This window comes from Pelodiscus sinensis, chromosome 15 (assembly GCF_052426305.1).
Source record: "Pelodiscus sinensis isolate ZL-2025 chromosome 15, ASM5242630v1, whole genome shotgun sequence".
Lineage (NCBI taxonomy): Eukaryota > Metazoa > Chordata > Testudines > Trionychidae > Pelodiscus > Pelodiscus sinensis.
In genome coordinates, this window is record NC_143066.1 from 42,977,691 (window position 1) to 43,004,683 (window position 26,993).

General features: G+C 41.6%; 1 protein-coding gene across 1 annotated transcript; it reads left to right on the top strand.

The window, feature by feature from the left end:
• Positions 1-494: 494 nt before the first annotated feature.
• IL4R (interleukin 4 receptor) lies at positions 495-25,200 on the top strand. The gene is given in 10 exon segments (XM_014573719.4): positions 495-705; positions 13,031-13,172; positions 13,754-13,923; positions 16,378-16,535; positions 18,306-18,462; positions 19,270-19,369; positions 20,999-21,077; positions 21,669-21,754; positions 21,850-23,321; positions 23,324-25,200. Coding segments are annotated over 10 exon segments (2,559 nt in total). The 5' UTR covers positions 495-545; the 3' UTR covers positions 23,359-25,200.
• Positions 25,201-26,993: the final 1,793 nt, after the last annotated feature.

Sequence of the window (26,993 nt, forward strand, 5' to 3'; positions counted from 1 at the left end):
GGATGGAGTGAGCAGGGGCGGAGCCTCAGAGAGAGGTGGGGTGAGGCTATTTGGGTTTGAGGTAGATCTTGGCTTGTGCTTAAATTCAGAAAGAGATCTTGTGCTTAAAAAGGTTGGAGACCACTGACTCCATAAAGTGCTACCAGACCAGTTTTTGTTTTTTAAATTTATGAAAATATAGGGTTAGTGTCTAGGGCTCTGGTTGAAATGCCAAAGGCCTGCAACCTGCTGTTTAAAATCACAAAACATGTCTACTTGGCTAGGGCCATGCTTGTGAAAGGGAAGGAAAGAGGGACTGATAGCATTGGTGAGAACTGAGTCCCACGTGGGGAGAGGAGACTAAAAGAGAAGGAAGCTGCCTGCTTCGTGGGTGTTTCCATTGAGTCACAAATTATTTCCTTCTGCCTGCTCTGTGCTGTCATTGCTGGGAACCCGGGGGTAGGACTGTACCATGAAAAAGAAGAAAGCATTTGTTTGCCAAAGGTAAATGAGTGGGCTGGGAATGCAAATTCCATTCTGCTTAGTAGGGTGTGTGTAATAAGGAAATGTGCAATAATGTTTACCCATTGAAAGAAACAAGTTTGTACAGCGCCTGCTGTGAAAATGAAGAGCGGAGCAGAACAGTGCTGCCCACTCACAGGCTTGGGACAAAGTTACCTGATAGCAAAATTCGCTCTCCAGCCCTGAAAATGAAGATTGGATCAGGCAAGTTATACTAACGAGGTTCCACCCCCACCTCACTCTGTCTCTCACTGTCTTATGTAGCCGAAGAAACTTTTTACCCTTATCTGATTACTTGCTAAGGAATTGTGTTGTGAACTGTATGTTTTACTGGCTTGACTTGTATTTACGTTTATCTTTGCTGAAAGTATAAAAGCTATTCTGTTTTTCTCCTACATGTTGAATGCCCAAACTTCCTGCTCTGGTAATTGGAGGAGTCATAACATTGGTCTTTCTTATCGGGACTATGATCCATATGCTGTAGCTGAAATTGTTTGAAAAAGGTTTCATTAAAGTCATTCACTTGTTAGAATTGATATGAGTAGCACGAAAGAATTAATAGAATTCTAGTTACTTTTGCTCAGTGTCCCCTTATCTTTCCTGGAGACTAATACAGCAGTACTTATCACATCTGAGACCAGAAGACATATTCGAATATGAAGGTGTAAATGTGGAAGAGCAGTTTTAGGTGACTTACTGTGGAACATTCATGTTGTCTAACTGCTAAAAACATCTCTCAGATATTAATGAAATTCAGCTTTATCTCCAGCTGCTGTCAGAATTAAACTATGTAAAAAGGAAGTTTAGAGGCTAGACTTCATGCATCAGTACGAACTTTGTTGGCAGAAACTCATTTTTCTTTCTTATGGTTATTTAACCCAGAAAAGCTCATTTAAATCTTTTCTATTCCATATCAAAATTGAAAATTCAAGAAGATATTTGTCACCATGAAAACCTGCTGAGAGATCCCCTCCCTGCATGTTCCCATATATGAGACCACTCTACCCAGGGGCCTGAGTATTCATCAATCATAGAATTTGCTGTAGATTTCACCACATGTTGCAGAATTGTTTCCAGAATTTCAGATTTCACTATTTAAAGAATGACATTTCTAGTTCTTATGGTTGTGAGGGAAGTGTGAATGGATGCCTGTATAAGTCTGCAAAGAGCCAGCAACAATAGCTCCAACAGGAGTGAATTGTCTTTGTTATTTTAGTCAGGGACCTTTGGAGTCCGATGTTGTACAGAAATGGAATATAATATTTGTCATGCCATCTGGAGTGGTTCATGACCATGAGTGTCTACCTCAAAGTAGAATAGTGATAGAAATGTAGCCGTGTTAGTCTGGGGTAGCTGAAGCAAAATGCAGGACAATGTAGCACTTTAAAGACTAACAAGATGGTTTATTAGATGATGAGCTTTCGTGAGCCAGACCCACTTCCTCAGATCAAAGTACACTGTCAAAAAGCAAGACAGGCACCCCAAACTGGAGGTATGGTCTGTAATGAGATTTCGCTAACTCCGTAACAAATGTCAACTCCCGACGCACCAGAACAGTCTTACCATAGAATCACAGAAAATCCCTTTGAGCATGCCAGTCTGTCTTGCCCCCAAGGTAAGCTTAACTATGTGCTAAATGGCTGATTTGATCCAAAGATCACACAATATTCAGATTGCTTCCAGTCCTGAGAGTGGTCATTTACCCCTGGTCAGGTGGTACCTCAGATCTTACACTGAAGACAATGTTTGTGGCTAATCCCATAGTATAAACTTAATAAACTAAGGATTTATTAACTAGGAAAAAGAAATGAGAGTTATTTACACGTTAAATTAGACTACGTATACTCATAAGAGTTACAATATGTGGTTCCAAAATGTGACAGAGTAGTAGTAATCTGTCAGCACTAAGGGCACGTCTACACAGCAGTGCAAAAGTCAAATTAAGTTACGTCACTTCAGTTATACAAATTGCGTAACTGAAGGTGAAATAGCTTAATTCGGCTTTTAGCGCTGCCTACACAGCAAGAAGTTGAAGGAAGAGCACTCTTCCTTCAACTTCTCTTACTCCTCATGAAATCAGGGTTACAGGAGTCAGAGTAAGAAGTCCTCCATTTCAACATTATTTTGAAATAATGGCTTGCTGTGTAGATACGCACTAGGTTATTTTGAAATAACATCAGTTATTTTGAAATAACGCTGCTGTGTAGACACAGCCTAAATATCTTTTAGGTCTAACCTAGGCTGAGCCTGTGGATTTTAGCTTTTGTTTCCTAGCTCCATCCTGTGAGATTCCAAACATCAAAGAGAAGGACAGTTTTCATGATATATGTCTTTATTTCTCTTTTCTAAAATTAAAATCGATGGGGCGAGCTTGTCTGTACATCGCCTATGTAGGGCAGTTAGCAAAGTCTAGCATCATGATTAAAGCAAAGACTTTGTCACCGGTATTTTTAATAAAAGTCGTGGGAAGAATGGGGGTATTAAACAATAAATTATGGTCTAGATCTCTGGTCTTGATCCTGTCATGAGACAGAGGACTGGACTCAGTGACCTCTTGAGGTCCCTTCCGTTTCTAATGTTCTATGAGTCTATGGAAGCTCGAGGCCTGCTGTTTGGGCTAATAGCGAAAGCTCTGCTGCCCAACGCTGAAATGATGGAGGTCACATAAATCACAGAATCCATGATCAACTCGTTGCCTTAATCATGTTTTTTTACAAGGACACACTTAGTTCTGATAGTCTTCCCGTCTGGGCAAGGTAGGCAGTCCTCCTCCCTGTGCTCCCAAGTTCAGAGCAGCTATTTTTGTCTTACATATTACAGCAAAGGGTACAAACTTTGTAAGTAAAATCAATGGATGTAGCTACATACAAGTGTGTTAGAGTCAAAAAATAAGTACATCCTTATAAATGTAACTATTGGCTTAAACAGTACTAACATACAGGTGAGCTGGTCTAGTTTCCAGCTATGAATTTGTCAGTGCTTAGCTGGTGCCTAAAGCCTTTGTAAGAAATGATACCTGTTATACCAGTACAGATACCTGGCTTTTCCAAGATATTACAAAATTCAACATTTTTGCTGTGTAACAAGAATGTTCAACTTTGAGCCATAGTCATATCTGTGTGTGAGTGGGGGAAGGATAGGAATGAAGGGTATGTCATGGAGATACAGAATTCAGGAATTTTTGCTGGAGAATTTGGTCCAAATGTGCCATGGATTATATTGGGTCCTGCTTATTCCTATCATTTATTGCTATAATCTGCTGTTAGAGTCCCTGACAGTTGCCAGTCATTAGAATTCTATTGCTATAGACCTGAAATTATTTTATAAATTGTATAGTTGGTAAAAAAAAATAAAAGCAAATAATGGAACTGGTGAAAAGTAAAGACAAATGTGAAACACTTTCAATTTCTTCTAGACCTAGGTCATCTGAAAAAATACCTTGGTACTTGCAGACAAGGCTAGTGAGTGGGTCATAGGGCCAAATGACGTAACATGACCTTTGCCTTTTCCTCTTCCCTTTGGTGAACAGTCCTCTTGGAATGAACAAATGTGATTATATCTTAAATAAAACAGCAACAATGACCTGTTTAGGTTTTACTGAAAAGAAACTGTCCTCTTCTGATTAAAAGTTTTTTCCCCTGTTTATTGGAGAGCTTTGTCTCGATGAGTCTTGTCATCTGTGGGGGACAACGCTTCATTTTATGTAATTAAGCACTTTGATGCTGGCAGGTAGATCATGTAAAATAGCATGTGCAGTAAACAGCCAAAGTGCTGCTAGCTAGACAAGGAGAGTGGCACCGATGAAGCCAGAAGGAATGGTTCATTTACAAAAGCATATACAAATAAGGTGGTTTCTCATTCTGAAGTGAAAGGCCTTCCTTATGCAGTGGCCAAACTTAAAATGAGAAGGGAACTGTTTTTATTTATAGATCATCATGGATGTGCACAACAGATCATCTTATAAATATTTCTGAAAATGTGTTTGTCTCGAAAGATCTCCGAAACGGTAAGAGCTAGAAACACCAAATTTTGCACAGATACTACTGATTTCCTAACGTAAATCACTGGATTGGTTATATCTTGAAATCGGTTCCCCCCAGAGTCCCAGTTGGGCCTCCAGAGCCTCAATTGGGCTACTAATTAACTTTTAGTAGTGCCTGATCATAGGCATTTGCTGGACTCATCTGTTAAGCATGTCTCATAAATTGCAACTACAAGATCCTTTCCCTATGATAACCGAAAAAGTACTAGTTACGTTAATTTCTTAAATTAATATATAAGGGAAATGTATTTCCAATAAAATATGCTATGTTAATGTCATTGACGTAGTTCATTCATCACACCTTTTACTATATTTTCCCTGGGCGACGCCAGGTATTTCTTCTAGTATAAAATAAAACATGGTCATTGCCTTGTGACCCTACAATCTAAGGCCTTGATTCCGCATCTAACCTTGTGCAAGTAGAAAAACTAACACAAGTGGGATTAATGGGATGATGAAAATAAGGAAGAGTCGAAGGGAGTACTTTATGGTCTAAACATACAACTTGGGCCCAGGAAATTCCAAGTTCTACTCCTGTCTCTGAAACTGATTTTCTCATTGGTCTTTGACAAGTCCTCTTACCTCTGTGTGTCTTATTTCTGTCAAATATAAAATGAGAATTATAATATTTGTGTTTATCAGGGTGTTTTGAAGTAAGGACATTTTGAAGATTTGAACTTTAAGTATTAATTGTATTGTATTTGTTGTTACGAAAAACTTTACAGGATACATGTAGGATAACTTTTGATATTTCAACAATCTTCCTAGTTCCTGGGTGTATCATTTAATAATCTACTGCTTTTATTGGAAAGAAAATATAATTTTTGCTGTTTTGAATAATACATACATCCTCCTCTCCCTCCCTCCCCCCAATATATGTATATGTATACATTTAGGGAAGAGGGAGATGTTTTTACATTGAGCTCCCTTGATTTGTATATACACTTATGTGATGTGGAATTCTGTGCCAAATCTTGTAAGGGTTTCTTGGAACACTAGTCATGAGACACTATTACTCATCAGTTGACTGGAAATCAACCATTTCCCCTCTTGAGAAATCCAGACAATGAAGGACTGATTTTTGTATCTTTGGAGAGTTTGTTCTTATTTTTCAGATGCAGAAAATTTTGTTCAAATCCAAAGGCAGCTATGTCCTTTTGTAAATATTTGTTACTCTTTGGTCAGTGATTTTTTGTTTGTTCCCGAATGCTGATAACTCTGTTCTCAGGAAGTGTGTGAGATAAATAGAAATGCTTTGCACTTTATAGTGGGATCAGCAGTGACTGCTTAGTTAAGGTTGCTTAAGAGTTTCCATCCTAACTCCTTCTCAATCACTCATAACTTGCTGAAGTCGTAACCTTTAAGATTAAAACATTTTTTATTTTTCATTTAAGGGAAAGGAAAACAATACACATTTTTTTTAAATTTTGAATAGCTCAACAACTAAAACAGCTTGGGATAAGGGAATAGCACAATGGAATCTGCCTTACAGTGGAATGTAGCTTCATTACAGAAGTCCTTTGAAATGTAGTGAAGCAATTCAGCTCCTTTCACTTCATTTCACTATCACTAGGGTTTTGTATATGTGTTGATATCTACACACACAAAACCCAAGACACTGTCTTTTGTATTCCCATAATTTACAACCAGTGTATGAGCAACTCGGCTTGCAACTCTTGATAAAAGGCAAGCCTTGGAGGAACATGGCTGCAGGCATTATTGGACCACAGCCTGTATAATTGCACATACATTGACACTTCCAAAAATGAAAGGCCATAGTATTTCCAATTTCTGCCACTGCAGACTTGTGGCGCTTGTAGCCAGTTCTTGTTTTATGCTGTTGATGAAATTCACACCCAGCGAAGGTACAGAGAGGGTACTAACCTGTCAACTGCAAATATTGCTCTCAGGTCTCCTCTACTTTAATGTCAAAGTAATCCTGCACAGAAAAATCTCTCCCACCATAGGAAATATTTAAAAACCCCTCTTTGCACTAGCACATCACAGAGAGAAAAAGGGACACTTTTCTCAGCAATGGGCTTTGTGATTGTCAACAGAGGAACTGCCTCACACAGGGAAAAAAAATATAAGAACATAGGAAATGCAATGCCGAATCAACCTTCTAGTTCTCAGCAGAGAAAGGGGCTTTCACTGGTGTTCAGCTGACATAATGCTGAACAAGTCTTGTATCTGCCTATGCTGCTTGCAGTCATGTTCAACAGTGTATTAGTTAACATAAATCCTCAAAGCTGTGTTCTCACTGTGTAATTTTCTAGTGGAGATTACTGTGTAATTTCCAAAACAGTATGTTTCACTATGTGGCTGTGATGGGTTCAGAGACTTCTTACTCTGACTCCTGTAACCCTCATTTTACGAGGATAAAAGGAAGTTGGAGGAATAGTGCTGTTACTCGGACTTCCTGCTCTGCAGACAGCGCCAAAAGCTGAAATAAGCTGTTTCGACTTAAGCTACGCAATTGGTGTAGCTCATTTCAGATTTAGCCCTGCTGTGTAGATGTACCCTAAGAGAACTTGTTACAAATCCTAATTTCTTACCCTAGTTCTTATTGCAAGTAAAGTCCTTCTCAGACTTCAGGTGTCCTTTCAGACAGGGCCAGCAGTTCTCCAACACTGTGGTTTCCAGGTGTTCCCATGCATGCCTTGGTGTGAGGAGTCTGTCTGTAGAGCCAGCTGGAGATCATCATTGTTTATTTCTCATGTATCATACAGAATTTCTCTAGGGCAGGAAGCCATTGTTCAATTCCCTACCACCTCTTGTGCAAAAGTACAAAATTCAATATGGATTCCAAAATCAGGTGACAAGGACTCGTGTCTTTGTAGCACATCTGCAGGAAAACACTTCTCCATTAGACTCTCACTAATGGGCTATTAGCTCTGTGTCTGGCTTCTTCATTGTTGTTCCTGATGGCCTGGAAATAGGCTTTTCCCAACATGAACACATTGATGATAAAAATACACTCAGTATTCCTACTTTCAGATACGGAAGTGGTACATGCATACAAATAGACTATGTACATTCTGAGGATTACTAGCTTTCCAATGATATGTTACAGGAAATATTTTGCATACAGCATATTTGAGTTAGGCATATTCATATCCCCACGCATATTTCCATAAAGAATATGAAATACACCATCACAGTTTCTTTAAATAGTTTCTTTAAATATTTTAAGGGACTTTGTCAAAGGATTTTTGAAAGTCCAAATAAATTATCATTTGTTTCAGTTTTTCCTACTATGTACTTGACATGCCCACAGAATCCTGGTGCCTTAGAGGCACCATTTTCTTTTTCAAAAGCTGTACTGATTTGTCCCTGTCTTAGGACATCATAGAAGTGTTTTATAACTCTAAATGACTGTTAGAGTTTGCCTGGTACGTATGTAAGGGTCAGTGGTATGTAATTCCCAGCATCTCTCTAGAGCCTATTTTAAAGGTTGGTATTATATTTGCTAGTCTTTAGTTTGCTGTGAGCGTAGCCAATTTTAGTGAGGAATTGCAGGTTTTAGCAGGTCAGCTGCTTCAGTTTTTCTTAAACTCCTTCAGGAGTCTGAGTTGAACCACCCTGGTGACTTGTTGCTCTTAAATGTTTCAGTTTGTTCCCATATATCCTCTTTTGGCATCTCAGTTTCTGGCAGTTCCTCATCCTTAGTACTGAAAAGAATAGGTCTGTTGTAGGTATCTCTCCAATGTTGAAGACTTTTGCAAAGAACTCCTTCAACTCATTTGTAGTATACATATTGGTCTTAATTTGTTTCCTTTACTCCCGGTCAAAGCTTAAGGAGATTCAGAATACACTGGATACGCTAGCACAGAGGTGGCCAACCAGTTAGACATGAAGAGCCAAAAGAGTTGTGGATAGTAGTGCAAAGAACCACACATCCCTCACCCAGAGCCAGGCGCCCCCAGATCCCTCTCCCAACACAATGCCCACCCCCTCCTCCAGAGCCAGGCACCCCCAAGTCTCTCTCATTCTAACCCAATGCCTACATCTTACCGGAGCTGCCACCAACACAGCCACACACTTCTCCCTCCAGGAACTGGGGCATGTGCACAAAGTGGGCATGCGGCTCCGAACGAGCCATAACCCTGAGAGCTGCATTTCTGTGAGCAAAGAGACGCATGTGGTTCAAGAGCCACAGGTTGGCTACCCCTGCACTAGCATCTGCCACTGGGGGCAATATGCAGGATGAAGGATAAAAAGATCTGTGTCCTTTGACCAGTTTACACACTAATCTAAGCTTTTCTATATTGGCAGGATCTCGGCACAGCTTTTCCCATAGAAACTAACCTGTGCTAATGATGGCTGCCAGCCTAAAGGTTGCATTGCTTGCCTTATGGACCCTTTTCTTTTCATGTGCTACATATCACAGTAAGTTTACTAATGCTTTAACTTAATTCATTTAACAGTAATTTATCAACAGCATTTTAAAGTGAGTAGGAACAATTAGTAAGCAACATTTTTACCACAGTTCAGTAGCCATTATAATATGTAAGATTAATATTTGCAAACACATTTATATGTTAAAATATAGTCTCCGTTCTTGTCTATTTTTCCATTAATATTTTCAATATGCAAAGAAAAACACTTAAGAATTAATAAAGAGCTGAAACAGATGTTTGGAAAGACTGTCTTTCTATTCCTGTTATTGCAACTGGCTTTCTAATATATCTAATTTGTTGATAGAGCTCACATTGCTGTAGTCTACATTCTCTCTGGCACATTAAAGACTAAGATTTATTTTGGCATAGGTTCCAGACCGTGAAAATTTATGCCCAAATAAATTTGTTAGTCTTTAAGGTGCCACAGGTCTCCTTGGCTATGTCAACACTGCAGTTATTTCGGAATAAGCTATTCTGGAAGAAATACTCAAAAATAGCTTATTTCAAAATAGAGCATCTACACTGCAGGGAAGCCTGGAAATTAGTCCAAAGCAGGCTCCCCATATGTGGACATGCTACCTCAATGTAGAGCCCCAGGAAGCACTGGGGAGTAATTACTTTGAATGGCTTTGGGGAGGAGATATTCTGAAATAGCAGCAGTGGAGCATCCACACTACTGCTATTCCAAAATAACTATTTTGGAAGAGGCATTATTCCTCGTGGAATGAGGTTTACAAATACCAAAATAAGCCACCCATTATTTCAAAATTATTTCAAAATAATAGGCTAGCTGTGAAGATGCTTGCATAGTTATTTCAGAATAATGGACAAAATAACATTGCTGTGCACACGTACCCCTTGGGTATAAAAGGTAGATTTATAAGATTGCAATTGCCAGTATCCCTCCTTTACTCTTTTCAGAAACAGTCCTTTTCTTCTAATGCAGTCTTTTGTTAGCACTTCAGTTATCCATGGTTTACAAAAACAAACAGCTGGTGTTTCAAAACTTGCATTAGCTAATTTCCTGACTATTCATAGTTCCAGTTCTAATTTGAGTGATTATCAGTGGGATTTTGCACTAAAATTAAATAGGCGAAGACTGAAACCCCTAGGTGTATAGTAATCGGACTCCAAAATTTTCTTATCCATTTTTTGTTACTGTTGGTTTTATAGGCTTGTTCCTTCCTTATGAATGTTAAGCTGTTTTAAGCTTCTTTGTTTTATTTTTCTTGTTGAAGATAAAAAAAAGTTCAGTGTCTCAGTTCCCCTTTTTAACTATACAAATTGAAAGTAAACTCTGTATTGTATGTGGTCTCAAAAGGAAATTCTCAGAGATCTGAGATTTTAAAAAGCTGCTAGAGATGAAAAAGGGGGATAGTAAAAGAAATACAGAGCATGTTAAAAGTTTCAGGGACAAGATAAGGGAAGTAAAAGGCCAAGTGAATTAAATCTGCTAGTCAAAATAGCTTAGGACAATAGAGCATTTTACTTCTTAAGGCAGAAAGTAAGTCAATTCAAAATTAATGCTGATTTTAAAATGGCAGATTCACTGAACTCTTCAAATTTGCCTTTAAGAGGCCCCAGTTCTCCCCCTTCCCCCATTCCCCTCAGCTGCCGGGGAGGACCCAGGGCAGCCCCAGCTCTTCTCCCTCCCCGTCCGTCACCCCGTGCACTGGGGAGGATCCAAGGCAGCCCCAACTCTTGGGGCCCCACCAGCCCCTTCCCCTCCCTCCTGACTGGCGGGAGAAGCCAAGGCTGCTCCTGGCCAGTCTCTTCCCTCCTTCCCTCCCCCTGCCACTGCTGGGGAGGGCTGGGCTTAGGCCGCAACAGCTATGGCTCTCCCACAGCTCGCTGGGGAGGGGAGGGGAGCGGAAGGAGAGGGCCAGGGCCGCAGACAACCCCAGCTCTCGATGTGGGCCCTGGGCCAGGCCAGGCTGGGACTGGGTGGGTCCTGGTTGCTGTGGATGCAGAGTGACATGATGACATCACTCTGTTGTCCCCCCAGAAATTTTTATATATATACATAGAGAGAGAGAGAGAGAGAGAGAGAGAGAGAGAGAGAGAGAGAGAGAAATGGTTCCTTTGAACTTCAGTTCTTACTAAAGCAAATGGGATTACTCAAGTGAATAAGGAGTGCTTGGTGATTTAAGACTAGAAGGACTTGGGCATTTAAAAGAGGAAGTGAAAGTAACAGATGCATGGATTTTAATGAGGATGAAAGACCATAAACAAATGCTAGTGATAAGTAGTAAAGTACTTGGTTGGCTCAAGTTTTTAATTAAGTACCACAGGGCTCAGTATTAGAGCCAGTCTTATTTACCATCTTCATTAATTCTCTTGAAGGAGCGAACAGCATTTTCGTAACGTTTTCAGATTATACCTAATAGACAGTAGGTGGAAATACCTGTAACAAACCCGTGAAGATTAGAAACATGGGCAAGAAGTTACCAAGTGAAACTCATCTGGGAGAAAATGCAAGATAACGTGGGCGAAGTAATCCAAGCCCAGACGCCGAATGGGAGAGAAGAGCCTGGGAAGCGTTGGTGGCTGAAAGAATTTAAGGGGTGGGACTTGCCAGCAAATTAATCTTCACTTTGCAGTGTTGTATGACAACAGGAAAAGAACCAACTGAATTTTGGGCTGTGTGTACAGAATCATCACATACTGGAGCAGAGGAGATCTCTCTCTATCCAATGCTTGTGTAACATCAGCTGGAGTACTGCCATCAGGCTCTGTCCTGGGAAACTTACTGCCATAAAGAAAGATGTTGACAAATTTGGCAGAGTTCTGACAGCAGCAACAAAAAATGATGTGGATGATACTGATGTGAAATGGACTAGAAGAGTTGGTTCTGCATATCTTGTATGAGAGAGGACTGAGAGGATATGACAGGAGTCTACAAATACCCAAAGGGTCAAGCACCCAAGAGGGAGAGGAATTATCTAGGATGAGAAAAGTGGGTGGCATGTACTGACATTTGGGTTTTTTTTTAAAGTTCTCCTCATGTTTTAGAATTTCTGGGCGTGTTGTTAGCTTTTATAGCTATGAGACCTTATTGTCACACATCCCCTTCCACCCCGTTTCCTTCTGCTGTACCCCCTCATATGGATTCTTGTTCCCAAGTAAATTGTAAGTTCTTTGGAATAGGGACCAGGTCTTGCTGGGTATGTTTACTCTGCAATTAAATATGTGTGGCTGGCCCATTCCAACTGACTCAGGTTCATGTGGCTCAGGCTAAGTGTCTATTTAATTGTGGTGTAGGTGTTTGAGCTCACCCTAGAGCCCAGGGCTTTCAGATCCTGTGAGTGAGGAGAGCCCCACCCAAACCTGAACATCTGTACCACAACTAAACAGACCCTTAGCCTGAGCCCAAGTCAGGTGGTAAAATCTAGCTCTGGGTGTTAAACTGCAGTGTAGACATACCCACTGTATTTGTGCGACATCTAGCACAACATGATCCTGACTGGGGCCTTTGGGCCCTACTGCAATACAAATTAATAATAAATACGCAAAGAAATAGTAGGCATAACTAGGAACAAGAGGATAAAATATCAGAAGAAAACTTCTTAACAGGGAAGTTGATTAGGCTATGGAGAAGACTGTCGGAGAGACTGAGGGAAATCCGCCTACTTAGGATGGTTGATGATTGAACAAAACACTAGAAAATGTTCTGTACATAGGAACCTTAATCTAATTCCTAGGAGAATGCCTGATGAATCATTTTGGTTGCTAATATCTATGACTCTGTTATTCTCTCATCAAGTGGTAATCCCCTTTACACAAAATTTGTGAAAAACTAATTTCCTAATGATAATATTCCATGGCCTAAGAATAGGTGTGCTGAGAGCTCTTATGGGTCTTTGTCCCATAGAATTTCAAGGTGCACCTTGGAGAGAGCTGAGCTTAGAGGAAACTCTTCACATTTAAACTGAATAAGTCCAAAGATTGCGCTTTCACGCTCCCTTTCAGAGATGTAATTGTTCTATTTCCGAAGAAGAATTTTACACTTCTGAGCACTAGACCTTGTTTTGGCTGATTTAATTTTCTGTTGCTGTCACTGCTCAGTGTTGTCTTGATTTGTCCTTAGTTATGGCAACAGGGAACCCACAGATGTTTGAGTGCGTCACTGACTATCACAGGGAGCTCGTTTGTCACTGGGAAGTGGCTGCACAAATGAACTGCTCCAAGGAATTCAAGCTTCATTACAGGATGGAAGAGTTCTCAGCACTGTAAGTGTTTAATGCTGTATTCTGGGTTCATTGTTAAAATGTTAAATATGCTGCCGTTATTAAAAGTCCTACTCCTCCATGGCCATGGGGGGGTCTGGAGCACAGCAGAATCAGAGTGGGCCTGGGCATAATGCTGGGGGTCCTAATCACCTGGCTGCATCAGAGACAGCATATTGGTGACCAAAAGCCTTTAAGTCTGGACAAAGAACAGGGGTCTTCTAACGTGTTCAAAGTGATGCCATTTGCATGTCTCTGGGGAGAACCTATATCAGCTGAAAAGGGCAAGCTTTTGTTGCAGGAGCACCAGCTGATTATAGGTTCTCCCCAGAGACATGCAAGGGGTGAGGAGTGGATCCTCACTGTGTGAACTTTGCAGACTAGGCTGCAGCTTTCTCAATTGAGTTTTTCACTGGGGGACACACAGATAGCTTTTGCACCGAATGCTTTCTGGAACTAAGTGTATGTATCTCAGATTCAGTTTGCATGCTGTGGAGCCTTCTCTGATGACTCTGAATGGGGCTTAATTTTGAATAGTGTGCTTAATTCTATGTAAACATCACATCCATTTTGGTATCTTTCAGGTATAACACATGCATCCCTGAGAATGAAAAAAGCAGGAGCATGAACTTCACTTCCAGCTGCACTTGTGTAATTCTGCCTGAATTTTTCGCAGCAGGCCTCTCATATCATATAGTGCTGCAGGACAGTAAGACAGTGCTATGGAATGACACTGTAATGCCAGCAAATAATAGTGAGCTATACTGCAGTTTGTTACAGTTTTGTCATTGATCTGTCCAATTCCACATCCCCAGCTAACTACCTCACCCAGTCAGCACCTTCTTATCCTCTGAGAGAAATGCACTTGTAGTGGGTTCTTCATGTGGCAACAGAAGCCAGGCATGAAGAATGAGATGTCATTGCCCATTTCTGAGAAAAGGACAAAGGACCATAGCTGAGATTCTTAGTCCACAACCCACCACCCTGAGTGTTTGGTGGGCTGAATAGAATTCTTAGTAATCATTCTGTGTAGATTGCAACAGCCTTTGGTAAAATAGTTAATGTTTCTCATGTCATAGGAGACATGTCAACTTAGATATATCTGTTACACACATGTGCCCACACTTTCCTGGTATTAAAATAGCTTGTATGGATACATTGCTCAAGTGCTAGGAGAAATATTTTGAGAAGCCTGTGTAGTGATTAACATGTGGCAGTGATCCAGGCTCTTCTTTGATGTAACTGGTGCTCACTACAGGATGACTATAAACCTGTGCTTTAGGACCCCATCCCCAAAGCACAGGCACCAGGGAGAGGTTGGCCAGGCAGATTCCACCAGCAACATCCCCATCTCCAGTGCACAAGCTAGAAAGGAACCCTTTGCATTTTCTCCGTGTTGAGAGCAAGTCACAGATAAGCATTTGAGACCTACAATTAAATCCGTTGACTCAAAAATCCAATTTCAGAATATGATCTGAAGAAATGGGTCTGCCCCACGAAAGCTCATCACCTAATAAACTCTCTTGTTCATCTTTAAAGTGCTACATATTTTTTCCTTTTGTATTTCCATGAGAAGTATTTTAAAGCTTCTCTGGTTTTGACTTTTACATCCCTGTGCCAGAGCATAGGGAAACAAAGCTGAATGCACTGCCCATATCTGTAACTACAGTGTGATGGGCTGGATCGTAGACATGCTTTTGGGGTGCTGATCAAGCCATTGATGTCTGCCTTCCTATATTCTGGGGCACCCTGCCACCGTATCCTGCTTGGCCAGAAGCTCTGGTTTCCCTCAGCCAAGGCCAGAGTTGGGGTTACCACCCCTCAGCAGAGCTACGCAGACTCTGAACCAGGTCAGCTCTGGGAGAGCTCAGCTATAAAGGCTCAGCACCCAGGAATGCAGACCACAAAGAGGACCAAAGCCCCAAATAAATTCACCTTTATCTTATGTATAAATTTTATACTGAGTAAGCTCATAAGATCATCTCCATTTATCAATACTAAAATGAAAGGAAAACTATGTAGCACTTTAAAGACTAAAAAGATGGTTTAATAGGTGATGAGCGAAAGCGAAACCATCTTATTAGTCTTTAAAGTACTACATAATTTTTCCTTTTGTTTTAGCAAGATCGGACTAACACGGCTACCTCTCTATTCCCTTTTATCAATGACAGAGAGAAATGCACAATGGTTGCTTCCCCCAATAATAATTATTTATACTGGACTTGATAGTAAACAAAAGTATTTTATTAAGTACAAAAGTAGGATTTAAGGGACTGCAAGAGAAAACAGATCAAAGTGAGTTACTAAGTTAAAATAAACAAAAGATGCCAGCTAATTCTAATCCACTGAGAAATTTCTTATATGCAATTTCTTATCCTAAACAGTTACTCTGTTGTGGGTCTACAGTTTTTTTCTGAGTTCTTTGTTGACAGGTTTCTTCATGTGTATCCTGTTATGGCGGGCCAGGCAGTTTCAAAGGCCAGCTGAAGCCAAACATCTAATTGCTTTCCATTTCTCAACCAGACTTTCCCCGAGGGTGGGAATCCTTTGTTTAGTACCCTTCCTCCCCATAGAAAAGTACCACATTTAATTCCAGTGCCAGGTGGCAGGGTCACATGTCCTTCTGGGGCCAATCACAGTTTGGGTTTATAGGACAAACAAAGCTATTCCAGGTCATTGGTTTGAGTACTGAACAGTTATGTTCCCAAAGTATCCCTAATGACCCTGAGTAGCACATTCAGAATTAAAACCAGATTCACACTTTATATTTCTAACTTCACATAAAGAATAATACATGCACAAAAATAAGATATACACATTCTGCATATTGTAACTTTAAAATTGATTATATCAGTGGTTCCCAGCCTATGGTCCATGGACCCCTGTACCGCAAAAGGTCCATGGAAAGTTAAAAATAAGGATCAGACCCACTGCAGTGGGCTGGATCCTTACATTTATTTTCTTTTTCTTTTCTCCCCCAGGAAAGGGAGTCCATGAAATTTTAATAGATTGAAAAGGGGCCTATATGCTCAAAAAGTTTGGGAACCATTGAGTTATATGATGAATTTTGCATAAGGAGACTTCAAATTGTGAAAATTGGTTTATGAATATGCATAAAGCATGTGGCTGCCCTGTAACATACAGCATGATCTGTAGCTGAATAGACCTCTTCTGTCTGTTCCTTGGAGTCAATGTTTCCCTCTTACAGTTAAACCAAAGCCCCCAAGAAATCTTACCGTGAATAAGAGTGAAAATGATAACGTCTACGTTGTGAGTTGGACTGAGAGTTACAGCAAAGGGGACAGGCTCCATGGAGAGGAAGTAACCTATGAAGTCAAATACTGGAACAAGCAGAATCCAGAAGAGGTAGGGAACTGTGATTTTCTTTGCTCATTTTAACTGGTATCCTGGGTGCAAAAAGTCCTTTATAAACCTTGAGGAGTTTTCAGTCAGGTACTTAATAATGGTGATGAGGTTGTAGAATCTCCATCACTGGAAAAAGTTAAGAGCAGGCTGGATAGACATCTCTCAGGGATGATCTAGAAGGTGCTTGGCCCTGCTGTGAGGGCAGGGGATTGGACTTGATGACCCCCAAGGTCTCTTCCTTTTCTAGTGTTCTGTGATTCTATGACATTGCTGGGTGACATTCCACCATCATTCATGCATAAGGGACAGCAAGCACTGTGAGCAGGGGTAACGTTGCTCCAGTGACATCAACAGGAGTAGAAGGGGGATATAAAGGGTGGTATTCTTTTGACCTTCACCTACAGAATAACTTCTCCCCATTTGAGTCTCCGAATTGAGATGCCTCTCAAATAGATTGTGCTGATATTCAGATTATGATTATTCTTGCCCTGAGGGCTCCATTGGGCTTGGGTCCCATTGGTGCGATTTGAATCTTCCTGTAGGCTCTGCTGTGCTCCTCAAGCATGGCTTCCCTTCCTGTATGACAAAGCATACCATAGAACTGTTTGTGCGCAGTTGCCACACAAGTCATTAGTGCACAACAGACTGGTGACATGAGCTTCACCCCTTGGCTTGCTGTGTGCTGATGTCCCATGCAGACCAGCCCCTTTAAAATGAAAGCTAAGATTCTGTAATATAGGATAGCAGGTTTGGAGAGGTGCCAGTACCCGGTACTATTGTGCACTGCCCCACTTTGAGCCCTGAGCACCACTGGATTGATACTGCCTTAAATTAGTCTTTAATAACAAACTCAACACACTGAAGTTCAAAAGCCATAGGATGCTTCTCAGAATAAATCAGCCATGTTCTGTGTTTTGTGTAGAGCTGCAGTTCTCAAAGTTCTTTGCACCTTGACCTCGGGAGGGGGGTCAAAGGATGAGCTTTCCTGAGCCCCGGCCCCACTGCTCTGGGCACAGAGGCCAAAGCTGAAGCCCAAGGGCTTCTGCCCTCAGTGGAGGCATGTACCTTAGCCCTGGGCAGTGGGTCTTGAGCATCACACTTGCTGGGGTCCAGAGCCAAACCCAGCCTCCGTGACTCTATTAAAATAGGTTTGTAACCCCCAGTTTAAATCATTCCCGATTTTAAAAACATTGTGTCCCAAAAATACATAGAATCCACATTAGGGATATGGATGGTTGAGTGGTAGCCTGGCTGGAGTGGAGCAGCCCCCTGCCCAGCTCGATGTGGGGAGGGCCGGGCCTGGCCACAGTAGTCCGCTGTGTCCCGAGCATCCCCAACCCACCAAGGGTCCAGCCTGGCCCAGGTAGTCCACGGAGCAGCACACTCTTCTGGGCTGGAGGATGGGGAATAGCTCCAGCCTGGCCAGAGCAGCCCAGCATGCCATGGGCAGGGGGCCACTCCAGCCCTGCCAGCCTGCTATATCACACATGCCCCTGTTTAAGCAGTTAACCAGTAAAACGTTGGAACGGTTAACTAGTTAAATGGGGTGTTACATCCCTAAGACATGACATTGTGCAGCAAAGAAGTTTATTTCTCTTCAAATAGATCCTGAGCCTTTTTGGTTTATCAGCAGGTATCAATTAATTGGTCACAGCAGTGAAGTCTGTAAACCGCATTCCCAGGAACTGAATGTCATACTTAATACTGTCTAGGAAACTAAACATGTATTCCATACAGAGGCTAAGTTGTGTTACTTCTCCTCTTATTCAGAAGTTTATAGAACCGCTTTCCTACCAAACAACAAGCTTTGACATTCTTGCAACGCAGTTGAGGCGAGGGTATGACTACCTTGTAAGTGTACGGTGCCTTTATCCAGAGTATCCCAGTCTCTGGAGTGAATGGAGCAATGTAGCTGAATTCCACAATAGTAAGTATCAGTAACTGTTGCAATTCAGCAGAAGAATTTTACAGGGTTTTAAAGCACAAGGTATACATTCTACTGTTTCTTCTGCCTTTCTGTATCAATTAGAGAGCGATAGTGAGTCCCAGGGCTACTAATGCAATCATCATTGTCCTCAGCCTTATAGTTGGTGTAAACCAAACACTAAAGGCTCCAAAGTGATCAAAAAGCATATTACCGATAGGGCAACTCTCTGCTCCTTCCAACAATGACTACTAACCAGGATGGGCAGGCAGAAAACCATGGTCTGAATGGCTCAGGATGGACAACAGAGGATGGATCCCCTGATGTATCTGTTCTGTTCATTCCCTGGCATTGGTCACAGTCAGAAGACAGGATACTGGGTTATTTGGACCTTTGGTCTGAACCTGTATGGATGGTGTGTTCTAGAATGCCTCACATACCATAGCTCTAGATCAGTGGTGTTCAACCTTTTTTAATTTGCAACCCTCCAGGACCGGGAAAAATTTTTTTGTTGCATCCCCTTTAATTTAAAGTTCCAGTCCGCTCCCCTGCCACTTCCTCTGCCCCCGCCACACGTGCATTGGGCATCGAGCCAGGAAAACAAAATAGCAGATGGCCTGGCGCTGCGACCCCCCAGGAAGACAGCCACAACCCCCTTGGGTTGTGCACTGCTGCTCTAGATACCTGTGCACATTTTAATACATATATGGACTTTGCTTTAAACCACTGAAGTGGCATTATTTCAAGGAGTACAGAAGATCATTGATATGACAATGTTTATTGACTGTACTTTTATTTCTGACTATATAGATTATGAAGAAACTTTAGAAGATAGTCTGCAGAAGATTGTTCCCATATCCTGCATGCTGATCACAGCTCTGATTTTAATTTGTTACTTCTGTTTTGCCACGTATGTATCCTACTGCACCAGAGTTACAGAGATGCAGATAGCCAAATGCTAGGTTTCATATAGCGTAATGGCATCAGTAGCATAACACTAGTTTTAATAATAGTAGAATTCTTTGTAATCATGAAGGACCTTTTATCTGAAGATCTATAAGGAACCTCTTTACAAACATGAATTAATTAATTTTCACATGACCTCTGAACCAAGGACATAAAGAGATTAGATTACACAGCACTTTTCTCCACTGAGCCATTTGTATAATAGTGCTAGGACTTCACTGGAACCTTCTGAGGCTTAATTAATGAGAAGACTGAGAGGGGACATGATAGCAGTTTTCAAGTATATAAAAGGGTGTTACAAGGAGGAGGGAGAAATATTGTTGTTTTTGACTTCTGATAATAGCACAAGAAGCAATGGGCTTAAATTGCAGCAAGGGAGGTTTAGGTTGGACATTAGGAAAAATTTCCTGCCTGTCAGGGTGGTCAAACACTGGAATAAATTGACTAGGGAGGTTGTGGAATCTTCATCCTTGGAGATATTTAAGAGCAGGTTAGACAAACATGAAAACATCTGTCAGGGATGGTCTAGATCAGGGCTACTCAACATGCGGTCCATGGGTTGCATGCAGCCTGTGGCCCATTTGTTTGCAGTCCGTGGTGCGGCTTGGGTTTACATGGGGCTCAACACGCAGCTTGCGGGTGGGAATCAAAACGAAAAAGTAGTCAATATAATGGTCTTCTGTTGAGATGAGATTTAGTAGTTAAATTCCTGGACTGTCATTGCTCATGAAAAGTGCTGTCATATGGGTGGAAATTGGGTAAATATTGCATTTTATTAATATCAGCAGAACTGACTTAAATGGGGCCTGTGAGCTGTGTAGTCTTGCCTTAATCTTTGTATTCATGCCTGTCAGTGTGAAAGAAGCTCTTTGCATATATTTGCATATATATTTGCATGTATATGCAACTACACTTAAGTTGCGGCCCTCCATATGTGCTCAGAGTATCATTGTGACTTCCAAAGTTGAGTAGCTCTAGTCTAGATGGTGCTTGGTCCTGCCATGAGGGCAGGGGACTGGACTCGATGACCTCTCAAAGTCTCTTCCAGTTCTAGAGTTCTATGATTCTATGAATAGACCGGGGTATAGTTTATGGCAGAATTTTTTATTTTTGAGAAGTAATTTGCTAAAGTTGGGTCACCATTAAGAGATTTTCCTGTTTTTCTCACAACCTCAAATAATATTCTGACTATGCGATGATGCTCATGCCAGTTAAACAGAAATATAGGCATGAACTTTTACACTAATGTTGATGTAAAGTATTGTTTATATCAGTGGTTCCCAAACTTTTCAGCATCACACCCCCTTTTTGATTTTTGAGAAACCCTCATGCTCCCTCTCCCAAAAAAATAGCAGCAAAACTTGGGGTGGGATTGATGGGGGGTGGCTGGGTCGCCTCACGCCCCCTCCAGAAGGGCACCCCGCCCAGTTTGGGAACCCATGGTATAGACAGACACAGAATAAGCACTTCCTGTGGAGCTCACAGACTGCTTGAGCAGAGGGGGCTGGGATAGTGAAACTGAGCAATTGGGGCCAAACTCAGCTAAGAGTAAGCAATGATTCTTGCTTTGCAGAGTTAAGAAGGAATGGTGGGATCGGATCCCAAATCCAGCGAAGAGCCATCTGGTTGTAAAGAATGTCAAGGCGGCTCAGGTATATGATTTTAACATTTTATAAAAAGCTTATTTAACATTTGTTTAAAAATGGAAGACGTAATTGTGACGGCGCGTCAGGTTTTCCCGTCTCCTGCACCACCGTAATGGCACGGACAGACTCCGCCAGCCAGTAGAACAGAGGGAGTTTATTGCTTCTCCAGGATACAGCACAGATGTAATCTGGTTACAGGGCAGGCCTAGGATGCCTCAGCCCCGCTTGAGATGGGGGAGACTGGGCCCCTAAATTCCAGCCCCTTTCCCTAGGCTGTCTCCTCCATGCTCCCAGACAGAAACTAAAACTCTCTTCTAGCCCTGCCCCCAGCCAGGGGCGGCATTCCACCTTCCTTTGTTTTTCTCCCTGGGGGGTAGCTGGTCGGACAGGTTGAGAGACCCTGGCCTAGTGGCTCATCCCCTGTCCTGCTGGGCCGTGCTACAGACAGCAGCCAGTGGGGATCACCCACAGCCCCAGCATAGCAACCAGCAAGGTACCCCCCACTACGTCACAGTAATATATTCTGATGCTGATTGTAACAGAGTAATATCAAGTTTAATTCAACCACACCCTAAATCTGTTTTATGCCTCTGTTAGTTTTCAGTCTGGAGGAAAATGATGTCCATTGATGAAATTAAGGCACCTTTCCATGACGGGAAACAGACTCATATGGAAAACCAGCGGTAGGAAAAATAAAAACATTTCTCTGGTTTACAGCATAAAATATTTTGCTAACAAGTTAGCATTAATTGTGCCTTCCTTTTGACCCCCTCAACAGATGCTGTAAAATCTGTCTTGCAAAATATGCTGAACACCAAAGCTTGATGGGGGGAAATTATGTAAAAAGTGGTGAGAAACCCTGCAGTTGTCGGAATAAATGTGGAAAGTGGCTCCCAGAAAAGCATGAGGCTGTTCTAATTCCAGAGATCATTTTGGTCGAAGATTCTCTTGAAGTTTGTGAGTATTCAGCAAACCCTGAAATTGAGAGCCATGAGGACGACCCAGCTCAGATCCCCGTGTGTCAGCCTTGGGAGACCAGTGCTAATAGCTTTACAGAACACACTCAACACAATGATGCACTTGCAAATATGTTTATTAGGATTCTAAAATGTGGAACCAATACACATGACACTGAACTCCCAGATTTTATAGAAGAGCATAAAGCCATTGGGGACTCTGAATCAGCAAATTCTTCACTGCAGACACCAAAAGAAAATGTAGTCCAGGATCAACAGTCATGTGATACTTCACACACTTGCTCCTTTTCCTCTACAACCTCTCAGGATGACTACAAGTGTGGGGCAGCTAGCACAAAGTCAGTGCAATCGGAAGAATCTTTTGAATCTGGTTATCAAAGTTCTAATACAGATACTGCTTTTCCTGAGGAAAAGAATCTTCCAGATATGTTGCATCAAAGCCATTTTCTTTGCGGTTCTGAAACTCAGCATGACGTGTTGATTAAAAAATCACCAAATGCTCCTTCCTCTGAGATCATCAAAGACGGAATAAATAGTACAGCATATAAGAGCTTCAGCAGCCTCATGACTCAGTCCACGGGGTCTTGTAGCCCAGAATATAAGAGCTTCAGCAGCCTCATGACTCAGTCCACAGGGTCTTGTAGCCCAGAATATAAGAGCTTCAGCAGCCTCATGTCTCAGTCCATGGGGTCTTGTAGCCCAGAATATAAGAGCTTCAGCAGCCTCGTGTCTCAGTCCACGGGGTCTTGTAGCCCAGAATATAAGAGCTTCAGCAGCCTTGTGTCTCAGGCTGTGCTTAGCAGTAGCCTGACTCAGTGTTTGGAAAACCCAAGCTCTTCACTGTCCTTAACAGAGTTTTCAGAGAGTCAAGTACTTCCCTGCAGCAAACAAGGCCATCGACCTCTGGGCCATCCAAGCAGTTACACCAGCCATCAAACTGACTGCACTGAGTCTGCTTGTCAAACCACCTGTTCAGGAGACATAGACTTTCCATGGTTTTCTTTCTATGGTCACGAGAAAGTTTCGTTTTTCCTGCCAGAGAAAGAATTACACAAGCAAATAACATGTCAAAATGTTCCAGAAAAAGCAGTTGCAATTTCCTGTCTCTCTGTACCTAATCCATCTAGTTATCAGCCTTTTGCTCTTGCACACAATAATACGTACTGTGACCATAACAACGAGATTAGTTCTGAGTCACCTTATAAACCCTTTATCAGCCTTCTAAACAACAATCTCAAAGGAACACTTTCAGCTATCTCTGTGTGTGACTCTGACATGAGATAGACTTGTCAGACTTTCTATACCATTGACTCAGATGTTACCACAGACTTTGCCTTTTGTCTGAGTTCAGAAGAGGATCTCACACAAAACAGCAGTGACAGCCCTTAGATTATTGGATATAATGAACCTTGTAGTGATAGTGAAAATGTAGGCACCATGGGAGTGAAAAAGTTACTTTGGTGTTTAGATTCCAGCTCTCAGGGGAAGACTGGGAGGACCATAAAGGAGACAAAAATGGTACTTCTGCCTGTGCAGAGGAACGGACACAAGAGAGTAATAATAACATGCCATGTCTGCTTTTGCTATGTCATCTGAGGACATCTGTAAATGCAGAAGAAAGTGCAGCACAAGTACAGAGTATTGTGAACCTGGGAAGTGGCTGTGCAGTTAATTTATCAAGAGTTACTGAACCACAGCTTTACTGTATCTAACCCATCCTCGGAAAGAAATCAAACCTCAGAGCCCCTGAGCTCAGCTGAGTTGCCATTGGGTGGATCCTTTGTGGAAAGCTGCTGTTCAGGAATCTGTTGTTCTCATTCTTGCTCCATTCTGGGGGAGGGATTGAACATGTCACTTTTCATGGGAGTCACTAAGGCTGGTTGGTCCTAGACCACTAGCCCTTAAACAGACACGTTGCCCTTTTATAGAAGTCTCTATGTCGGCCCCCTCATGGCTGCATGCAAAGGTCAGCACTATCTAGGCCTCAGTAACTGCATTTACGAGGGTCAGTTTCTGATCTGTTACCTTAGTGGGACTCTGTAATACCGCTGTGGAAGTCAGTGGAGTTACTCCAGACAGGTATCCATGTAACTGAGATCAGGCATTTTTAAGCTGTGTGCGCCCCACACGCCTGGCTAGTTGAGGATCAAACTCCCTAAGCTGCATGTGTTTTCCACCAGACACCTGTATGTGTCCAGGATGTAGGCTAGAAAGGGTTGCAGCTGGGGTCATATGACCCTTGGGGGATATACATCCAAAGGATTCCTCTCAGACTCAGAACTACTTGAGCACAGTAGTATATACTCTGAGGCTACGTCTAGACTGCATCCCTCTGTCGACAGAGGGATGCAAATCAAGCACCTTGAAATTGCTAATGAAGCAGGGATTTAAATATCCTGTGCCTCATTAACATAAATATGGCTGCTGCTTTTTTTCCAAAACGGAGTTTTTTTTAAAAAAAGGCAGTCTAGACACGGATCTTTCTAAAATAAAGCCTTTTTCAACAGATCCTGTATACCTCAAAAAATGAGGTTTATGGGATCTGTCAAAAAAGGCTTTATTTTCGACAGATCTGCATCTAGACTGCCGTTTTTTCGAAAACTCCATTTTGAAAAAGCAGCGGCCATGTTTATGCTAATGAGACAAGGGATAATTAAATATCTGCTTCATTAGCAATTTTGATATGCCTAATCTACATCTGTCGACAGAGAGATGTAGTCTAGACACACCCTGACATTGGAAATCTCACTGTAAAGCGATGAGTCCATATTTTTTACATTTCAAGCCAGCTCATATTATTCTGAAATCCCTGTTCCCGTTTTAGCTGTAAACAAAGAGGCCTAGGCCAGTTCGGAGAACACTGTTCAGCTACTGCGTTGACATCTTCTATAAACCAGCTTTGTACTGCAGCGCTATCTACTGAACTTGGAGGGGCAGGTAGATAAGGGGGTTTGTGCCCCATGTAGACTTTTGTGGCCATTCAGTAGGGATGCATAACCTCTGGAATATGCTACCATAAGGTGCGCATGTTGAAGGCAGGAGTTTGCCTTTGGACATTGGATCTTACAGCGCTATAATAAGGATGTTGATAAATGAAAACACATTGTTCATTGTTAACATGTTGATTAACACATTAAAGATTTTTATCAGAATTATCAGGTTAAGAGTATTTTTCATTCAAAACTCTTTCATTGAATTTCTTTGCTTTGGTCTTCACAGCTGAGGATATCGGGGAAATTCCCAAGCCTGAGCTATTCATTTTAGTTGACAAATCTGAGGAATTGTCCCAGATTGAGGTGTCATTAGAAGGGGTTTGAGAACACATTGATAAACTTAACATTAACAAGTCACTGGGACCAGACGGCATTCACCCAAGAGTTCTGAAAGAACTCAAATGAGTAATTGTGGAACTGTTAACTGTGGCTTGTAAACTACCCTTTAAATCTGCTTCTGTACCTAATGACTAGAAGATAGCTAATGTGACACCAATATTTTTAAATGATTCTAGAGGTGATCCTGGCAATTACAGTCCAGTAAGTCTAATGTCTATACTGGGCAAATTAGTTGAAACTATAGTAAAGAAGCGGCGAGGAGTCCTGTGGCACCTTATAGACTAACCGAAGTGTAGGAGCATAAGCTTTCGTGGGCAAAGACCCACTTCGTCAGATGCATGTAGTGGAAATTTCCAGAGGCAGGTATAAATATGCAGGCCAGGATCAGGCTGGAGATGACGAGGTGGATCCAATTAAGGAGGATGAGGCCCACTTCTAGCAGCTGATCTGGAGGTATGAATTCCAAGAGAGCAGAAGCTGCTTTTGTAGTTAGCGAGCCATTTACAGTCTTTGTTTAATCCAGAGTAGATTGTGTCAAACTTGAAGATGAACTGTAGCTCAGCAGTTTCTCTTTGAAGTCTGGTCCTGAAGTTTTTTTGCTGCAGGATGGCTACCTTGAGATCTGCTGTTGTGTGTCCAGGAAGTAAAGAATGGAAATTAGTAAATATAGTAAAGAAAAAATTGTCAGACACATGGATGAACGTAATTTTTGGGGGAAAAGTCAACATGGTTTCTGTAAAGGGAAATCCTGCCTCACTAATCTGCTAGAGTTCTTTGAGGGGGGGTCAACAAATGTGGACAATGGGGATTCAGTGGATATGGTGTATTAGTATTTCCAGAAAGCCTTTGACAAGGCCCCTCACCAAAGGCTCTTAAGTAAAGTAAGTTGTCATGGGATAAGAGGGAAGGTCCTTTCATGGATTGAGAACTGGTTATAAGACAGGAAACAAAGGGTAGGAATAAATGGTCAGTTTTCAGAGTGAAGAGGTAACTAGTGGAATCCCCCAAGGGTCTTTACTGGGACCAATCCTATTCAACCTATTTATAAATCATCTGGAGAAAGGGGTAAACAATGAAGTGGCAAAATTTGCAGACAATATTGAACTGCTCGAGATAGTTAAGATAGCAGACTGAAGAGCTTCAAAAAGTCCTCACCAAACTAAGGGACTGGGCAACAAAATGTCAAATGAAATGTAATGTTGATAATTTTTTCCAATGTGCATTACTTTAAATGTATCCCAGCTGTACATACAAAATGATGGGGACTAATTTAGCTATAACTGCTCAAAAGAGAGATCTTTTGTGAGAGTCATTGTGGATAGTTCTCTGAAAACATCCGCTCAATGTGCAGCAGCAGTCAAAAAAGCAAATAGAATGTTAGGAGTCATTTATAAAGGGATAGAGAATAAGAAAAAGAATATCTTATTGCCTCTATATAAAACCATGGAACACCCACATCTTGAATACTGCATACAGATGTGGTTGCCTCATCTCAAAAAAGATATAATGGCATTGGAAAAAGTTCAGAAAAGGGCAACAAAAATGATTAGGGATTTGGAACGGGTCCCTCATGAAGAGACATTAAAAAGACTTGGGAGTTTTCAGCTTAGAAA